The sequence below is a fragment of the Melanerpes formicivorus genome, unplaced genomic scaffold, assembly GCF_026170545.1.
Source record: "Melanerpes formicivorus ecotype bairdi unplaced genomic scaffold, bMelFor1.0.p_v2 SCAF_10, whole genome shotgun sequence".
Taxonomy (NCBI): Eukaryota; Metazoa; Chordata; class Aves; order Piciformes; family Picidae; genus Melanerpes; species Melanerpes formicivorus.
In genome coordinates this window covers 16,918,069-16,937,475 of record NW_027142362.1, presented here as the reverse complement: position 1 = coordinate 16,937,475, position 19,407 = coordinate 16,918,069, and the positions used below count along the sequence as shown (strand labels likewise).

General features: G+C 36.9%; 1 protein-coding gene across 1 annotated transcript in view; it reads right to left on the bottom strand.

Moving 5' to 3' along the window:
• Nucleotides 1–486: 486 nt before the first annotated feature.
• The window catches only part of CHRNA7 (cholinergic receptor nicotinic alpha 7 subunit), a 48,023-nt gene continuing 29,102 nt past the window's right edge, over nucleotides 487–19,407 (bottom strand). The window contains exons 3-10 of the mRNA XM_068143955.1: nucleotides 18,676–18,720; nucleotides 15,161–15,270; nucleotides 11,303–11,382; nucleotides 9,960–10,127; nucleotides 9,427–9,621; nucleotides 8,015–8,101; nucleotides 6,882–6,991; nucleotides 487–4,854 (exon numbers count right to left, since the gene is read on the bottom strand). Of these exons, the coding sequence (XP_068000056.1) occupies nucleotides 4,336–4,854; nucleotides 6,882–6,991; nucleotides 8,015–8,101; nucleotides 9,427–9,621; nucleotides 9,960–10,127; nucleotides 11,303–11,382; nucleotides 15,161–15,270; nucleotides 18,676–18,720 (1,314 nt within the window). The 3' untranslated portion in view covers nucleotides 487–4,335. The remainder of the gene's footprint in view (nucleotides 4,855–6,881; nucleotides 6,992–8,014; nucleotides 8,102–9,426; nucleotides 9,622–9,959; nucleotides 10,128–11,302; nucleotides 11,383–15,160; nucleotides 15,271–18,675; nucleotides 18,721–19,407) is intronic.

Here is a 19,407-nt window from a genome sequence, read left to right as displayed (position 1 = left end):
CATAGTATGTGCTGCTTTTTGGCACTCCAGAGGAGAGGGCAGGCATGCTGGCTTGGCAGAGCGAATAGGATCAACATGAGCCTCACCTGAATATCTGATATTGTGAATTGTGGCAGCTGTTATCTAAAGACAGTATGGATTCAGAAACCACTACGTGCTTGTATGACTTGGTGCGTTAACCTTGTCCAAATTAGTCTTCTTCAGCAGCTCCTTACAAGCTTGTGGAAGCAACAACAAAATTAAGCCTTAAGTTCAGCAACCTTTGATTTTTACTACTGGCACATGCTCATCAGATGTTGCAAAGGTATGATACTGTTTCAGCATGTAGGCAGTACAGCTCATCTATCTCTAGAAAACTACACTTTAGGGGATATTCTGCTGATTAGATACTTTTTCATCAGTAGCCAACAAACAAAATTTTCAGCTAGCAAACCAAACAGTTTATTCAGCTTGCATGGATTTGGTTTTTCTCTTGTTTCTCTCTTATGTGTTAAACTTCAAGAAGTAAATGAATACTGGCATTAAAGCCAGTTCAAAACATTTGTATTTCAATGCTAACATTGACAACTTTTGTAAGACTGAAGTAATATGTTCAGTGTGGGACTGGTTTACTAGGAGGATATGAATATATTTGTAATTATCAAAGACCTCTGTCATCCAAGATTGATATACCCAAAGGCATTTCTCTTTCTTTTATGGCCGTTCATGTTTTCTACTGCTTGAGTTTGTTTCCATCTTAGCAAAATGAGAAGGAATCAAGAGTGTCTTGATCTAAATCTTTTATTTGTACTGGACTGAAAAGGTATTGGATTACTTATATGACAGTCATTACCTGATGGATGTAACATCTCTTTCTAATGCCCTTTATGCAATTTCTTAATGTAAAAAATAGTATAACAAATGGAAAGAAAATCTGAGACTTTGGTTTACCATCTTTTCTTCTAAAAGGAGGTGAAAAGTTGAATTGCCACAGGTGAATTGAGATTACATGCTGCAGCTAGAGAGAATGTAAAGAGAATTTAAAGAAACCTTTAAAAAAATTCTTACATAGTATTATGAATTCCTATATAAAATAATTTAGTATTTTAAATACGGTTTAAATAATTTATCTGTATTTAAAACTAACCTTTTAAAATTTAATGTTTGGAACTTTTTTTTTTTTTTGGCATTAACACTTAAATATTTTTTTTTTTCAAATATTAAAAAGTCTTTTCAATATTCAATACAATTCAATATAAAACCAGAAAAAGTAATATACATTGTTCACACATAGTATTGTACATGACAGCTGAGCTCTAGAGTGAGCTTTTGAATTTGTCAGATAAGCCATAGCTTAGATGTGGTGAACCACTTGCTTATCCTTTCTCTAGACTCTTAAGATTATAACAGATCCTTACCATCAATATATATAGTCTTTAATATTATATACACATACTCTCTACAGTATTTGATTTCCATCTTTAAGCCTAGAATTGTAAATAAATACTTTCTCACAGCATTTAGATCAAAATACTGTTTAGCGCATATACAAATATATTTGACACACACCATTTGACAAGAAACAGCAATTTTGCTCAGCTCAGCTATAGAAAATTTAACTCATGGATGCAGAATAACATAACTGAGAAGTTGCCACTGTTGTATTTAAAATTTATATTACCAAATGTTTACAGGTTGTGTTAACAGTAGGATTCACTTGTCCTCTCAGTGCATTTTCATGAATCCAATCAACAATAAAGGCAGTAGTGTAGGCATGTTGCTGGTGTCTTACAGCTACTTTATCTAACACCTGGTATTCACTGACAGTATTGCAAACTGTGACAGAATTACAGACTTTGGCAGGACTTCACTATATACCAAATACCAGTCTCCAGTTTTGAGGTGTAGTTGTCTGTCATTGATGAAGTTTATTGTCAAATTATAAATTGTTTTCTCTATCCTTGTTTAGAGAGCTCCTGTATTTAGAGAGTTGATACTGAATATGGATTTCTGGTTGAAAGAGGCATACTCTCATGCTTCCTGTATTACATGTGCCATGTATTATGATTGCAATAGTTGTATCACATTGTACAAGGTTGTCCCCAAAAGCCTTGTTTTTTTTTTTTCTTGAAAAATTCTTCTCCCAAGAGGACCCTAAAACTTTACAAAGACTAAATGGAACACTCTGTGTAGCCACTTGGGGATATTTGCAGAAGGCAAAAATATCAATGCAAATCAACATTCTCATCAGAAAGCCTACTCTAGAAACATTACTCAGAAGAGCAGCACATGCCACATGATGTTACTCACAAATGAAAAAAATCACAGTTTGGATTTTGAACTCAGAGTTTTCTATTCATATCCAAACTACAAACTGGAACCTATTTGCAGGAATTAGTGCATGGGTAATCCTTAATAATTGTTCCTGAAAATGTAACTTCCTTCACAGATAACTCTGAGACATGCTTTCAAGATGAGTTTTTTAAGAAGAATCTGAATACTTTACTCATGTCTTCCCAGGGTGAAATTCTGAATTAATCCTTGGGAAGACAGAATTCATGAACTATGAGAAATATTCTGTCTGCCTTTCATGCCTCCTGCCCTTTTCTCTGGCATGAAGGTGCTTGAGCAAGGTGTTCATTTAGGTGACTCTGGGCTTGGCTTACATGCCATTTGATTCTCTTGCTTTCAGGGTAGTGGATTCTGAGAAGGAAATTCTTACCTAGGGAGAATAAGAATTCAATTCACTTTATTTTTAGCCAGTTTAAGAGATAAATTGAGGAGTTGAGTTTATTTTACAGTAAAAGAGACATAACAACAGGCCTCTATTTTTGTCTCTGAAGGCCTCATCCAAAATGTTGGGATTCTGTAGGATCAAGAAAGCAGTCAGTGCTAAAGTAATCCCCACATCTTTTATCACTTATATCACTGGTCCGGAATACTGGTGTATCAGCATAAGACTAATTCTCAGCTGGTTTGTACACACAGAGTTTCAAGGACTGGTATTCTCAGCTCAGCTGGTTTCATTCAGATATTGAAGTCACATAAAACTAAGCATTTTTTGATGGGAGAGTTTCAGAATCACAAGTAACATAAAGTGATGAACTGAAGCTTTGCCTTTGCAGATGTCTGTCTAGACTTACAACAATCTGTATTTAAATCATAACCTTTCCTTGGGCATATATTCAGTGTGTATATATAAATATATATTTATACAGTTTATAGTAGGACAGACCCACAGGAGTTTTATTATTCATTAGTGCTCTTTGAATGATAAACTGAGCATGAAAGTTTTCTTGTAAAGATGTGTTATGATGACTCAACAAAAGGAGGTCTATAAAACCCTTAGCATACAACAGATCAAAAATTTAATTTTTAAATTAAAACCTTGATCTCAGGATTTAATGGCTTCTTTTTGCTTGAGATTCTTCATTTATGCTTAAGCTTGTACAAGACAGTGAGTGACTTTTTCCACACTGGACTCTGGTTAACAATAAAGAGACAAGTGTGTGGTTTGTTTTTTTTTTAACAAGTGAGGAGAAAGACATCATAAATCTTTCACTTTCTTCTTGATAGTTTAAAAGGTCACCAGTTGAAAGAATGTCTTTCTAGGAAGAAGGAAGAATAGTAAACACTGCAAAAATTACTGTGAAGCCTGTTTAGGAATTCAGGCCAAACTTCTAGGTCAAATCCAGAAAGACACAGAAGGACAAGTTATGCAATGTATCATCTTAACTCTCAGGTTTCTAGTACCTCAGCAAGTTCAGAATCCTACAAAGCTGCACATGCTCTACGTAAATGCATGGAAGGAGTTAAAGACCTGACTGGTTATGAATGAGCTGGAGAGCTACACACCACAGCTCAGTAAGAAGCAGTAACTGAAAAGCACACTGTTTCTCCCTTTTCTGCTGGTTGAGCTTCCATCTATTTGGATTTAATCCTCTTACAAACACGTTTATGATCACTTATTCAAACAGTTAAAATGAGCTGCCCTCTATCTTTATAACAAAGTCTGGAAAAAGTGACATTCCTGGCATTGCCTAGCTGTTATTTAGTAGTAGTTCAAAAATGTGTAGGAGATGGTGATGCAATACCCTGCCATTCTGAAGGGACTTGCAGTCACTTTACATCTCCCACAGAGAAGTGCTCAGAGGAGCTGCACACAAGCAGCTCAGGGCAAAATCCTTGGCTTTTCTTCTGAAATGGTGCTGCTCTTCCAAAAAGAGCTCAGAACCAGAGAGTGGGGCAAAAGAAAGCAAACAATGAGAAGCACTATACTCATTAAAAACAAGTGACCAAACGTAAAACACACTCTTATTTGCTACATATCATACTTCCGAGAATTGTAGTTAGAAGTTAAGCAAAATCTTTAGACACAGCTTCTACAAAGTTTGGAGCTGACATTAAAATACCAATGGTACAAATGATTGTGAAGACTGAAAAGGCCATCAAGCAGAGCCGATCCACTACAGAAGCTGCAAATTTCCATTCATTGCAAATGGCTTCTTCTTCATCCTGGTCTCTGAATCGGTTTGCGATGTACCTCACCTCTTCCAGGATCTTAGCCAAATCTGGGTCACCTTCAGAGGGGTGACCGCTGTGCAGCAGGTTTTCTTCATCTGTTGGCGAGCAGGTCATTCTTCCACAGATCACCCCTGAATCAGTGGTAGGTGTGCAGTGGACCCCTTCCAGACCCCTAAACCCAATGTATAGCATATTCCCATTACTGGATTGCTGTCCACTCACAGTGTTCATGTCCATACTTGATAGGCTACATCGCCGCTGTTTATGTTGACAGGCAGGACGCACCTTATCTTCCCCTGGTCTTTTCATCCTCAGAAACCAAGCACACCAGTTTAGAAGGATGATTCTTGTCTGAAAGAAAATTGTTTAGAATAATCATATCTTCAAAGCCACTGTTTTTGGACACTTTTTGGTATTTTTGCAGTCTTGGTGACCGTCTGGTGCATGGTCTTTCTTTAGTCTGCACAGGACTTACAGAAAATGGTGCTAGAGATTTGCAGCTGATCAATTTGCCAGTTATTGAGGTGCTTGCTTATTCTAGAAGTGCTATTGATTGCCTCAGGCTGACTAACACTTTTGGGAGTCTGTCCCCCCACTCTGGTGAAGGTGTCTGTAGGATTTATTTTTCCTTACACGTGAACATATGGCAGCTTTTTTCACTTTTGCTAGAAACAATGAATTAAAATATAACCACTTACCCAAGAAGAGTTACTTAATAGTCTTAATAGTGCTGCTTTAGATTGTAGTCAGTAAATTACAATTCTTTCATTCATACTTGTGCTCTTATCTTAACTTCATATGATGTTACTGTTTGGAGGAAGCTGCTAAAACAGATGCTAGACTGGACTGTACCACCAAGCTTTACAACGTCCTTGCATTGCTTTCACAATAGATGATTGCAGATTAAAAAAAAAAAAAAAACCCAACAAAAATCCAGATGTAAAAATTACTTTGGTTTTGAAAATACTTAGCAAATTTAATCAGGGTATATAATTTTATTGTTTTCCCCATTGCATTAATGCAGCCTTGAAGAAAGCACAGGCAAGCCAGAGACTGTTCCATTCGGATACAAGCTTCTGCAATTTTTTTCAATCACATTTTAAGAGCTCATTCCAGTGTTTCTTTCCAGAGCACTAATAAATTATTATTGTGTCATACAATATGTAACTCTTACACTGTAATTAATGTTAGATTTGGTCCATTTACTCTGACTCTGGATTGCCACTCAAAGTAGATATTATATCCAGGCAAACATCCCAACCAGAGACAGACTCTATTTACACTATCAGGCCTCACTAGGAAATGAGTGCCTGATCCAAAAGCCATTGTTACCCAAGTAACATTTAATGGACTTCAACTTCTCAGCACTAAAGCTCACTTCTCAACCTCAAGTATTCTGTTTTATGTCCCCTTTAGATCATAAAAAATGCTCTAAAGATAATTATTTATTTTTTTGGTTTGTTGTTTGTTTTTTTTTCCTCTTCACTGAAATTCATTTTAAAGTCACTACCCCAGAAAAGGCCAGGAAATATCTCATTATCTCTTGCCCATGAGGCACTGCTGTATGCACATTCTTTTTGGCTAGTAAGGATAGTAATAAATCATTGTTCTAGAGAGAAGAAACAGAGAGAGGTCTTCCCATCTTCAGTAATACCTGTTTCTGCCATTAGCTGAGTGAAGTTCAGAAGAGGGCAGAGCTAGCTGATGATGTTTCTCAATATTTAGTGTAATGTCAGTGTAACATTCTCTGTAAAAATAGCCATTCTTAGAAGTACATTATAAAGAAAATCTTACATGCTTATAAAAATACTCTTACTTTTTCCCCCCCACACTTTACAGCTCTTCTTGACTAGAGATGTAAAGATGAGGATTTTAAGAGCAAGTTTCACTTCTGCTTTAACAGCCATGTTTAAAAACATTTTAGGCTGTTGATGTTTCTGTATGCACAGCAGCTAAATATGTAGGCAGCTGCACAGTTCCACCTTGAGGGTAGTGTATTTGATGTATTCTCCATCAGCACCTTACTCTTCTTTCTGCCTGTTTCACTTTTTACATCTGCAGCTTATTTGAACATCACCTTCATTTATATATCGAATTTTTAGCAAAATCCTGAGTTTTTCCAGCTCTCATGAAGGAGATTCTGAATACAGAAGCAAGTTCAGGTATATTCTTTCTCTCTTGCTCACACACACTCTTTAAGAAGCCAATCTCACAAAATTTATCTGGGTATCTCATTTATGATGAAATAATTTTTCAAAACCAAATGTTTAGAAAGGATTTATGTGTTTCTAAGAGTAAGAACTAAACATGGATCACTAGCTACCCTATTCCATTCCTCATCCGGATGCAATGGATAATGAATGAAAATCAAACCTTACCCATTTAGGCATTTTCCCCCCATCTGGATCATGATGATGGTATTGTAGAACAATAACGGTGACAACAACAGAAAGACCAACAATAATCATAGTGCTGGCAAAATATTGAGCTGCAAAATAAACAGATAATTACACAAATATACTTTGGCTGATACTGCCTTGTAGCTATTGTAAGGGGTGTTTATATGCATGCATAGTTAGAATTATGTCCTTTTTCCAGTGTAATGATACATATGCTGCTTCAGGTACTTGTGAAAAAGTTCTCAAAAGCAGAAAGAGTGGAGGTTGTAGCCAGGTGGGGGTTGGTCTCTTCTCCCAGGCAACCACAACAAGAGGACACAGTCTCAAGATGCACCAGGGGAGGTTTAGGCTGGATGTTAGGAAGAATTTCTTAACAGCAAGAGTGATTGGCCATTGGAATGGGCTACTCAGGAAGGCAGTGGAGTCACCATGACTGGAGGTGTGTAGGAAGAGACTGGATGAGGCACTTGGCGCCATGGTTTAATTGATTAGATAGTGTTGGGTGATGGATTGTACTTGATGATCTTTTCCAACCTGTTTTGGTTCGGTTCTATTCTATTCTACTCTACTCTACTCTACTCTACTCTACTCTACTCTACTCTACTCTACTCTACTCTACTCTACTCTACTCTACTCTACTCTATTCTATTCATAGCCAGCCTTTAGTAATTGCCTTTGTGAAACTCAGAACCAGCCTTTTCTAAGCACACTTGAAAAAATATGTCCTCTAATTTTCTTTCTCTAGTATTGTAGACACTGGCTAGTATTCCTTTTGAAAAGTCTGTCTTTCTGTTGAGCAATTTCAATGGGAAGATTTAATCATATTTAGCTTTGTATTCCTAATGTCTGCCCAATTGTGTTCAAACCACCACAACTTCTCCCACTGAAAACCAACTCCAAAATACACATAGCTTCTGTGTTTTGTTCAGAGCAGAGAGCATGGAAATTATTTAGGGGGTCACGCCCATCAGAGCCTCTCATTGATTGGCAACATCTTTCTGATTCAATCATAGTAGGCCATTGTACAGGTGCTAACTTCCCCTACTGCTACCTTTCATGCAGTCACTGCACTTCATTTGTTTAAAAGTGAATAAAAGTTACAGTTAGCTTACCAATTAAGGGCACAGAATCAGATGTTGCTGGCATAATTTCAGCCACAAGTAACATGAAGACAGTGAGAGACAATAAAACTGTTATACCTGAAAGAGAAACGTGAAGTATGAAATCAGTTCAGTAGCTCGTAATTACAAGGCAGTAAGAAGGAGAAAATCAATCTGGACTGATCTTTGCAAGATGTATTCCCAGTGTGACCCTTGCACCAGTGCATTAGTCGTACTCTGTTCCTGTACTGCTTCAAGTTATGATCAGCAGTACTGCCAAGGTAATACCAATGCTTGCACTGACATATATTTTTAGATCCTTGTAACTGCTTTTATCACCATTTGTTAATTAGCTAATGTGAATCAAAATAATTCTCCCTGCTTGTTTGCTTTAGAAACACAATCTGACTTAGAGTATTTGAGCATATGACACTTTGATTAATTGGCGTGGAATCTACAAGTGGTGTAATGCATAGTACTTCTGAAAACCAGATTTGTTGTCTTAGGCAGACTTTGATATCTTTTGATAATAGCTGCAGGGTTCTGCATGTGGCTATGTCCAAGCAGTCTTGACTGTTTGGTTTAGGATTTTGATTTATGTTGCTCAGTGATGAGTTCCCTTCTTCCTGGAACAAGGCTTAAAACTCTCTTCTTGGGACCAGTCTTAAACAGTAAGTAGTCATTGTCAGGTGGAAAAAAATTTAGCATCAAAGAATTAATCCTAAAATATCAGCAAAGTCTTCTTGATTTGGGAGGCTACTATTCAATTAACCCACATTCTGAAGAAAGTCAGTTTTGGTTTTAGTTTGTGACAGCTATGTTCACTGAGTGGAAGCCAGCATATTTGCAGTTTTGTATCAGGTAAAAAAGTTTCCTTACATAGTCAATTCCCATCTTAAGGATCAAGTACTTAAAGTTGTCAGATTTGTTTCACAAATCAATACTTTAATTAAAGTTTCCTATAAAAATTAGAATAGGAGCAGTTAGAATCAATCTTTTTGAGGAGACACCTTAGGCTTTTAATACAACTCACTATTAAAAAGAAATATTAAGAAGAATTCCATTTTGAAGTGTACAAATGCTTATATGTAAATGTAAGCTTTACTCAGTAAAAGTAGAGATTTTTTTTCAGCAAATAAATGTAAAAGAATGAAATCCTGTTTCTTAAGGAAGGTTAGTCAGGAATTGTCATGCTTCTGCTTGGGTGGCTTAATTTCTCCATTTCACAACTTCAGTGTATGCTAAGGTGAGCACAAGGGTTAAACATCACACAGCTTCAGCATTTAAAAGGTAAAAATAGCTCATGAGTCACAAATAGGGCACATAAGCAATTCTTACTTGCATACTAGACCTATGTAAAAACCATTTAAAAGGACAACTTCTTTAATTTTGGTCATATTTGCAATACCCCATTAGGGATTTACCTAGTGAGATCTTTTCTCCTGAGTCTGCTGGAAGCAGAAAAACTAACAAAGCAAGTGACGATATCAGTACACAAGGAATAAGAAGATTGAGACCATAATAGAGAGTCCTACGTCTCATAGTTACTGTGAATGTTACATCTGGGTAGGGTTCTTTGCAACATTCATAAAAGCTCTCAGTTCTCTTCCCAGGAACTCCTGTGTAGGAGGGAAGATGAAGAAAACCAGAAATTAATGTGAATAATCTGTATATTATGTAGAGAATATTTATTAAAAGGATATATATAGCTTTACTTCTTTAAGCTTAATTCCCTTTTAAGTCATTTTTAACAGATGATAAAATCAAACAAAAATACTTAGTGAATTGGAGCAGCAATTTTGTCATTGACTTTTTATGTTGATTTTTTTTCTCACAACTGTTCTTAGAGTTTCAAACATAATTTATTAATTTAATTTCTGTCTTCATGTCCCAGTCATTATTTCATCCATTTCAGTGGCTGCAAGTTCACCGTGTAAATAAGAAATCAGCAGCTTGCCTACTAGATCCCACTCTCCATTTGAAATATAGCCAGATATATCTGCTTCTTGCATCTGTAAGTCCAAGGACCAGCCTCCGTAAGTCCAGGATCCAAACTTCAGGTTACACTTCTGAACATCAAATGGAAACCAGCGCACATCAATGTAGCAGGAGCTTTTAAATATGCCTAGATTGGATTTGAAACAAGAACTCTTAATTTAATTGCTTTTCCACATGATTTCATATACCACAAGTATTTCATGTTTCTTTAGCAGACCTTGTTCTACGTTTTGCCCTCTTTTACTTGTGAAGCACATTTAACTTGAGCTGTGTCTTGACATACAAATAGCAAAAGTCCATCACAGAAAAGGGAGAGAATGGCCTCATTAATGTATTGATGATATAAACTCTTTTTTTAACTGTTTCTCCATTTGGGCATATAGTGGCAGAATATGTAGAAAAGAGTTCATCTTTCTAGAATACTGCATTCCAGAAAGAAATGAAGCTGAATATGCATTTTCTTTCTTTCATTTCTTGTACTGAATAAAATAAGAAATCCTGAAAGGTTGTGTAATCTCTTATTAGATTTACATGCTCTTGATTTATTCAGGAAAGGTAGCATCTTGACAGGCCCTGTCATTTAGCAGCTTTTGGAATTGAATTGAAAAAACCTCACCAAATGCAGTGTCTTAAAAAACCCAGGCAAACTCCTGAAATCCTCTGGGGGTATTAGATGGAAAAGCTAATTTGTCTGGAAAGCACATGGCTCTATTACAGTAGTTTCTAAAATTCAGATTCTAGGAAGAGTTAATTCTAAGAATTATGCTAATTGAATTTGGGAGCAGAAACAGTGCTCCACTGCTGTACATCCTGAGTCAGTGGTTATTTCTTATATCAAATAAATATTTGATTTATTCAAATACTTTCTTTCCAGACTAAAAATTGGTTTGATAAAGCATCCAGTGATTCATTTGAAAGAGAGGATATGTTCAAGATGTTACTAAGTAACTTGAAAAATTAACATATTAATGGAAGAAATAGCTAAATTAATGAAATATTTTTTATTAAGAGGCATTACTGTGCCTGTAACAATATATTTTTATGTTAAGAGCTTTTCTTTTTTATCTTATTTTACACTTTTGAAATAGTGTATTATGACAGAAGAATTTGCATAAATGCAAAAAATAATGTACCTTGTATGGTAGTTTTCATGCAAAAGTGTGAACCACATAATTCATAAACAATCTAGGCTCAAATCTGTCATCAGATTATGCTACTTACATAAAGTATTGAGACAATTTGAAATCACACCATATATAAGCAGCCTCAGTTATCAAAATTCATGACATGGAAAGAGAATACCTGGTGGCAGATATTGGCAATGTCCTGAAGAATTGACTAGAACATTAGTGTGAAACGTAGCATCAAATCTTTCATCAGCACTAGAACAGGGAAGAAACAAAATGGATTATATACTGTCTGACTGACTAAAGAATATCTGAGATGAATCTATTTTTCATAAAAGGATTATTTCTCCCCAAAATCCTGAAAACTTTTCTTCTCTCACCAGTCTTCTGTGGCCTCAGAATAACTGGCCTGATACTATTAGATTTGTTCCTGATTAACAACTGCATGTGAAGATGAGCTACCTTATCCTTGCTGCTCAGCTATCCCTTTACATTCATTATAGTGTCTTGGCTCTGTTGATTTCCATTTGGAAATTAATTGCTTTGAAAAAATCCTCTGAAACATCTGTACAGAGGAATCTGTCCTCTTGTTTACATTACCAGCAACTAATGAATACTGAGGAGATGGATATTCCAGTACATCACCCTACTCCCTTGCATGGGTGAACATTACTACTACATGTCATATACAAGACTGTTTAGAGCAGCTTCAGCTTTGGCATCAGTGAAAGAGGAATCCCTTCACTCTGCTAGAAGTATCAGTGTAGTGGTGCTGGCCAGAACTGCCCTACTGTGCCCTTCCTGTAAGTCTCTACAAAGGAATTGTAAGGTTACTTAGAGTTGGCAATTATGAACTGACAACTACTGCCAAGCAACAGATCGGCTGCTATGACTCCAAAATTTACCAGACATTAAAATTTCACATAGGGGTCACCATTTGTTGTGTTATATATGTTTGATTCACCCTGAGCACAGCTTCCAGGACAAGATGTAAGCAGGCAAAGACGTTTATTATGTTATACAGTCTAGCAGAAGGCACATGTGTCACACCTTAATTGGTTATTTTCTACTGGCATGTGTGTAATTAAGGCATACAATAGGCTAAAATAACAAAACAATATTTTAACACATCCAACCAAATTTTGCCTAATTTCTCTCCTTCAGTTACAAGATGTTTACATTCTTCTCCGAGTCAAAGACTAAACATAGCCTTCTCTAATTTGAGCAAAGGCAAATCTTCCCCAAAGCCTTCCAAAGCTATCCAAAAACAACCCTTCTCCCACAATAATTTCTAGATGGGAAACAGCCTGGTTTCATATATTTACATGATGAAATAAAGGCTCTTTTCCATAAAAAGGTTAATTTGCTGACTTTCACTTTATGAAAGATGTTTAGATTACTTACTATTCCAGTGGATATATACTTAAATAGTACTGTGCCATATTTCACAGTTCCCATATACTACTGCAAGTTTTTGTGGTAAGGTATTACAGATCTATATATCCTTAAAAGTCCTATGTCTAAGTATTCGAGAAATTGTCATAGCTATTGAAATTGGTGCCTCAATTAAATTGCACAGTATGGACTGGAATGATACTAGAAGTGAGGTATCTTTGTATCTCAAAATTCTTTTAGGAACTGCTGTGTTGAGTTTGCATCTGATGGCTGTTGGCCCTGGTTATAGACAGAAGCTCCTTTCTTGGGCTTTCATTTGTGCAAGGAATAAGCAAAATAGGACATAGGCTACTGTACTTTGTTGTGTTGTTTGTGGTTTCCAAACAGTCACCTTGCAGGGATGGGTTGGCACACAGGGTGAATTCAGCGTCAACCGCTCTGGGGCAGTTCAGAGGAGGTCACACAAACCCCAGGGTCTGGCTTCTTGCTGTAGGTTGTGCTTTTGTTGCATCTAAAAACCTGTGCTGTCTCTAGGGTGATTTAAACATGACAAGTGTCTTATGTCTCTTTGCCTGTTAGTGGTTTAGTATCTCACAATTTTCTAATCGCCTTCTAAAACATCATCACGAAAATACAGTAAGAATCTGAAATGGGGGGAAAGTGAAATATTCTAGCTGAAAGTAAAGAATAATAAATGTAGTTCTCCAACAGAAACACCTTTATTGAGATGCTAGGTTTTTAAAAGAAGTTTAGTATTTTATATATTCTGATACCAATTTTGTATCTCAGAAGCTAAAAAAGCCCAGTCATTATTTAGTCATTGTTACTTTGCATTTTATTTTCTCCTTATGTATTTCAAGAAATTGCATTTAAAAAATACCTGGACTAGTCTGTGAAATATGCAGGTAAGAAAAACTCTAAATCCAAATAATCCTTGCCCTCCTGGAGTTGTACTTTTTCCTATGGTGACCAGAAAGCTCCCAGTGTTGAAAATTTTGGCAACTATTTATTTATTGAACTCTGAAGACAAGCAGAGGAGTCTTGAATATTGTGTATGTAGCATGAATGGATTCCAGCACTGAAGGGGAAAAGGCGATTCAATTCAAGGGCAGCTGAGTTAATGTAGGCCACTCTCCGTCAGCTGCACAGCTCATGGCTGGATTCTGTGTTGCAGCTTCTCCAAAAGTTGGAGCGCTAATTGTTGTTCTTCCTCCTCATCCTGGCTGCCTATTTTCATGAGATTTGTAAGAAACTGGTACTGCTAAGATCTCTACTGCTAAATTGGGCAGCAATGGATTCAAAGGATACTGGGGCAAGGGGCAACAAGAAAGATCACATACAAACATGTATTCACACAGACATGCATGCACACATGTGCATAAGTCTTACTTCCTTAGAAAACCACACTTCAAGTTCTGCAACAGGTTTCCATGTCAGACATGGACAAGTAATTGCTTTTAATTGAAATTAGTAAGAGCAACAAGTAGTCTAGTTTAGGACATAAAAACATCCATGTCACAAATACTGTCACCAAGTGCTGTTGCCACATTATTACAATTCAACAACACCAGTGACAGTGACATTGATCATAAAGGTAATCATCAAATGGCAAGAGGGAGCTGAACTGCAGCTGACATGTTCAGAACAGCTATTCTCTAGGTCTTGCTGCAACAAACAGCAGCTCCTGAGGTGAGGAAGGATGATCAGGTTAATAAACACAGCAGGATTCTCATTAGACATATGGCAGAGAAATAGATGAAAAAAGCCATCAGGAAGACAAAAGCTTTATGTCATCTGCATGGACAAAAGAATAGTGGCTACCGTAACAGTACACAGGCCCACAACACATGCAAGAAAAAGGCAAGTTGTAGAAGAGCAGACAGCTCTTGATGCTTCATCTTTTTAAGCTAAACAAATTCCACAGTGGGAACTACTGGCCAAAGAATCTTTCAATGTCAGCCAAATGTTCTGCAGTAGAATGATGGCAATCTGTCTGTCCCTGAAATAAACCCAACTCAGAACATATAGAATGAAGAGGAGAGCAGCAAATATTGTAGCTATTTTTGTAGCAGGAAGAAAGTGACATCAAAACTGGACATGGGAAAATACAAACTTGCTTATTTACTATCCTGTCTCCAGTGAAACCCAAAATAAAACTAGACAAGCAGTCAAAAGTCAACATTCAAAATGAGGACATAATTTAATAGGAAATTTCCTCTACCTGTACCATTTAACACAGACAGAAATGTTTTGGTTTCTAATCATCTCACAAACCTCAACTAGGTAGGGAGGGAGGTGGGAGGGAAGATGTCATTATTTACAAATTATTTGCAAATACAAATTTCTGTTGTGTAGACAGGACACTGATAGCTTTCCAATATTCTAAACCCCCAGAAAGTTAGGGGAAAGTGTTTTAAAGGCTAGGCATTTTAATGAGATTATGACATCATTTGCCTTGCCTTATCTGCAATTGAACAGGGCACCAGATAACCTCATCTAGGCTCCCTTTTCCATGTGAGGCTGGACCAGCTGATATTCCAAGGTCCCTTCCAACCTGAGCTGTTCTATAATTCTGTGATATTTTCTTCTTCCTCATATGAAAAAAGAAAAAAAAAAAAAAAAAAAGAAGTGAGTCTACCTGTTATAGAGAAGAATATCTGGCTTCCAGATCAGTCCATCAGGAAAACGGACATTCTTCACTCCTGGGTATTCAGACACATTCCACTGTAGATAATGATCTGTCCAGTACTAAGACAGTACACACACAAAAAAAAAAAGGGAAATCAGGCCAGCACATCCCCTGGTTTACTGTAGTTCTCTGGGGCTGCAGAGCTTGAAACAATAGGTGTTTTCTTGTTAAAGAGATACTGTCTAGCTTCAGGCAGTGAAATGTTTGGACAGTATGAATTAGGTGACCTAGAGCTCAATGAGAAGCATAAGGATTACATTTTCAATTCACACTACAGTGCACGTAACAGCCTACTAAAGATTTGGGGTCCTTATCTCAGATGCCAATTTGGGATAGAAGAGATTTTCTTTTACAATTCATACATTGACTTCAATAACATATATTTTCACAGACACCTTTGTTTACTGTTGTGGCAAATTCTCAGGTTTTAATAATTTGACTGTAGACATGAGGTAGAGCAGCTGGTAGACCCTGCTGTCAGCAAAAACAACTGAAATGGCAGAATGGTCAATATTAGCATAGAAGATCTTGGCAGCTCCTGTGGCCTGAAGTTAGGCAACCTGTGAGGCAGATGCTCAGCAGCACTGCACTGTTCCACAAGCTTCTTTCCTGGCTGATGCTTCACTGGATGCATCCACCCTGGGGGTAGCTGTGCTCCTTTCAACCTGCCCTTGACTACCAGCACTGGCAGGGAATCTGACACAGCCAGACCATGAGGGTTTGATCTGTATTTATTGTTGCTAAATCCCCTATACTGCCATTCAAACATGGTCATGCACAGTCATAAAAACCCCCACTGCCCCAACGTGCAGGCAGTTGAATACTGTGGCAGCTCTGGCAAGCTGGTTGCCTTCCAAGAAATACTAGACTGAGCTACTGTATTTTCCTGAATTAGCATTGGCTGATAAGATGTAGCATAGGGTGACATGGAACAATCCAAAAGGTGATAGAAAGCTTTAATACTAAAATCTGTGTCAGAGATAATGGTAAGCAGATTGTATGGTTGCTCTGTTTAGACGGGTATACAAAATGCTTATCCATACAGCTGGACAAGAGCTTCTTCATCTTGTTTTAATTTTAGGAGCTACAGTCTTCACTGTAGCTGAAGTACATTTTATGCAGATTAAAGTAGCAAACAGCTCAGGGTACTTGGGTTAGTAGTAATCTGTGTGACTAGGCAACGCTCCTACTGTAACTTAGATCAGGTTAGAGATCTTGATACTGAACAGTATTGCCATGGAGACACCGGTCATGATCAAAGAGTCTGCATGTATAAAAGCTAGATTTCTGTTCCCCTTTCTCTGAGGTTAGTTTTTGCATTTAAGTATTTCAGTGATGATTACATAAAATATATTTAAGATAAATGGCTGACTATACATACTTATCAAATGGAGAGGAAAATTCAGGGAAAAACTTATTTCAGACCATTTAGCATAATAACATGATGTATGTTTGCCTTAAGCATGCTTTGAATCTGCCTAGCATACCACTAATAGACAGTTAATGTGCAGACTTCTCTCTTTCTTTATGATGTGTACATAAGACAGAAAGAATGGCTGCATTTTTGGTAATAATCATGGGATCTGATCGTTGCAGTCACATGTTCCACCTACATATATGCTAAGGTGAATAAATCAAAAGAAACACAGGATATATAAAAGAATCAGGAATTTTCTGACAAAAAAGAATAATTTTACAAATGTCAAAAAGAAGAAGGATGCTGTGGGACAAAAGAGAAAGAAAATAAACAGTATTTTCTCAAGTATGAATTGCCATCAGTTTTCCTAGTAAGAAATGATGGCAACTGTTGTTCAAAGCCCAAAACTTACTATATTTGATGGATTTAATCCTACTGTAAAACAACCTGTAAAATAAGATGGGGTGACTATTTCCATGCCAGCCTTTCTTTGTGAATAAATGGAATAGTCACCCTGCCCTTTGCAGGTCATCAAAATAGCTTTTCATTTGTTTCCTAAGGCCTACCACAGTGCTCTATTTAAAAAATGTTAACAGTAAAAGAAAAAAAGAATACATTTCAACTGAATGAGCTGATTAAAGAAACTGAAAGGTGTAAAGTTGCAGTGGAAGCTGGATGATTATTTTGAATAATAAAACATTTCTGTAAACCTTTACTTAACCCAAGCAGTTCAGTTTCTGTAGCACAGATGGGAACTCAACTAATGGCAAATTCTTCTCCTGGATGCTATAGCATGGAGAAATCTCCCCATCTCACCCCATCTTTGTAAAGCACAAACATATTGTAGAAATATTTTGTGGAACCATTAGGAGCCTACAGAACAGTAAGAAGCATCTTGTTAGAAGCATCTTGTCTTAATTAAAACATGCACAAAGATAACCAATCATATTGGAATAAACTTATGTAGGATGCTTTGCTTAGGAGCAGCTCTCTTGCTGCTCTTTTCAGAGATGAGAAACTCAAAAATACTCTCACAAAGCTTGAATATTTGTCATCTGATCCATTTGTTAAAAAGTGAGTGAAACTTAGTCCTGCCCAGCATGCCAGACATGAGTTAATGGGAGCCAAGTTCTGCTGCAGTGGCAATAGTTATGGTTAAGTACTAAAAGAGGATGTGAAATTCTGTGACAGCTGTAGCAACTAAACATTGCAACAATAGCTAAACTAAAACCACTGTTTGGAAAACAAACACCCTATATGGGCAAAACAAACTGGAAAACCACAAAAAACTGTATTGTTCCCAGCTGAACATCAGGAAACTGAACTGATCTTCCAGTACCCATTTTGGTCATGTAACTGAGATACAGAATTAAGAGAAGTAATATAAAAAACCTGTCATGGTCCCAGTTAACGTCTGGTGAGGAAATGATTTAAACAACAACATTTTGGACTATGTGGGAACAGCATGGACATTTTAATGCAGTTTCTTAGGGAGACAAATAACAAAGTAAGTAGGATGGTAGAAACATTCAGGTAGAACAGTGGCAGCAGCTCTCAGGACATAATGAACCTCTTTGGAACCCTTTCCCCCTGTATCAGAACTATCTGATGATTTTCAGAGTGCCAGTGAGAACAGCTATTACAGATGAAAAGCATTTCTTGCATGTATAGTGCTCTTTCACAGTCTAATGATTTACCACAACATAGTGGAGTTCTTGAAAAAGGACTTGCACTTACAGTTACTATAGCTGGGATTTTAAGGACGCCATTATCTTAGGACAATCAAGAGTTTCAGGTGACTAAATAATCTACAATGAGTTAGAAACTTACTTAGATATAGGGACTTAAATTCAGAAGTTTTCAGAAATACCTGAAACATCAAGATCTATAACTCACTCAGCCTTACAGTTTTCCATTCCATTTAATTTTGTCTACCAAGTAGCAAGACACAGAACAAATTCTTGAAGCTTTCCTAAAATTCAAACTACTCACCAGATTAACCCCAAAGTCCAAAGGGGGAAAAATCATGATTTGTCTCAAAACTTACCATTTGTAGCCAGATGTTTGTTGTTAATACTTGGTTTTTTTCATCCTACAGGAAGAAAGAGAGGAAGAAGGTAAAAAAAAAAAACCAAAAAAAAACCCCACATCTTAGCACTATACAGATAAAACACCACTGCTAAATATATTTGACTATTACAAAATAGACAGCTGTGCTATTTCCTCTAACCTACTACTATAGAAATTTTCACAAGTACTGTTTAATGTATTCTGTATTACTGCAGTCAGGCTATTTCCTGTGGGTATCCTTCTTACCTGGAGCTCCTTCCTTCATAATCTCAAAATGCAAAACAGGTTACAGTAGAGGTTGCTTGCTTCGCCTTTGTTAGGAGCAGCCCTCTCTCTAATTAACATTACACAGCAGATGTATTCACGGGGTAGACATAAAAATACTGAACAAAGAATGTGTGACTAAGCTCAGATGCTGTGTATTGAGGTCATATTGAGTAGCTTCTGAACAGGCAAGTAGTATCACTGCCATCACTGGAACTACATAAAAAGTGTTCTGTTATCTTTTCCAGAAAACTGTTGTCTGGCCAGAACATTGTAGTGTTTCAAACAGTTCCAGTGTTAACATCTTCCCCCTTGCTTCCTGTGACTGTCTGATGTAAGCTCAGGTGACACAACAGCCATCTTAATGCTGCTTTTAATTCAAGAGTTTAGTTCTTCACTTCTCAGGCTAACATTGGTGATCTTATTTCTGTGGAGGTACTCTATC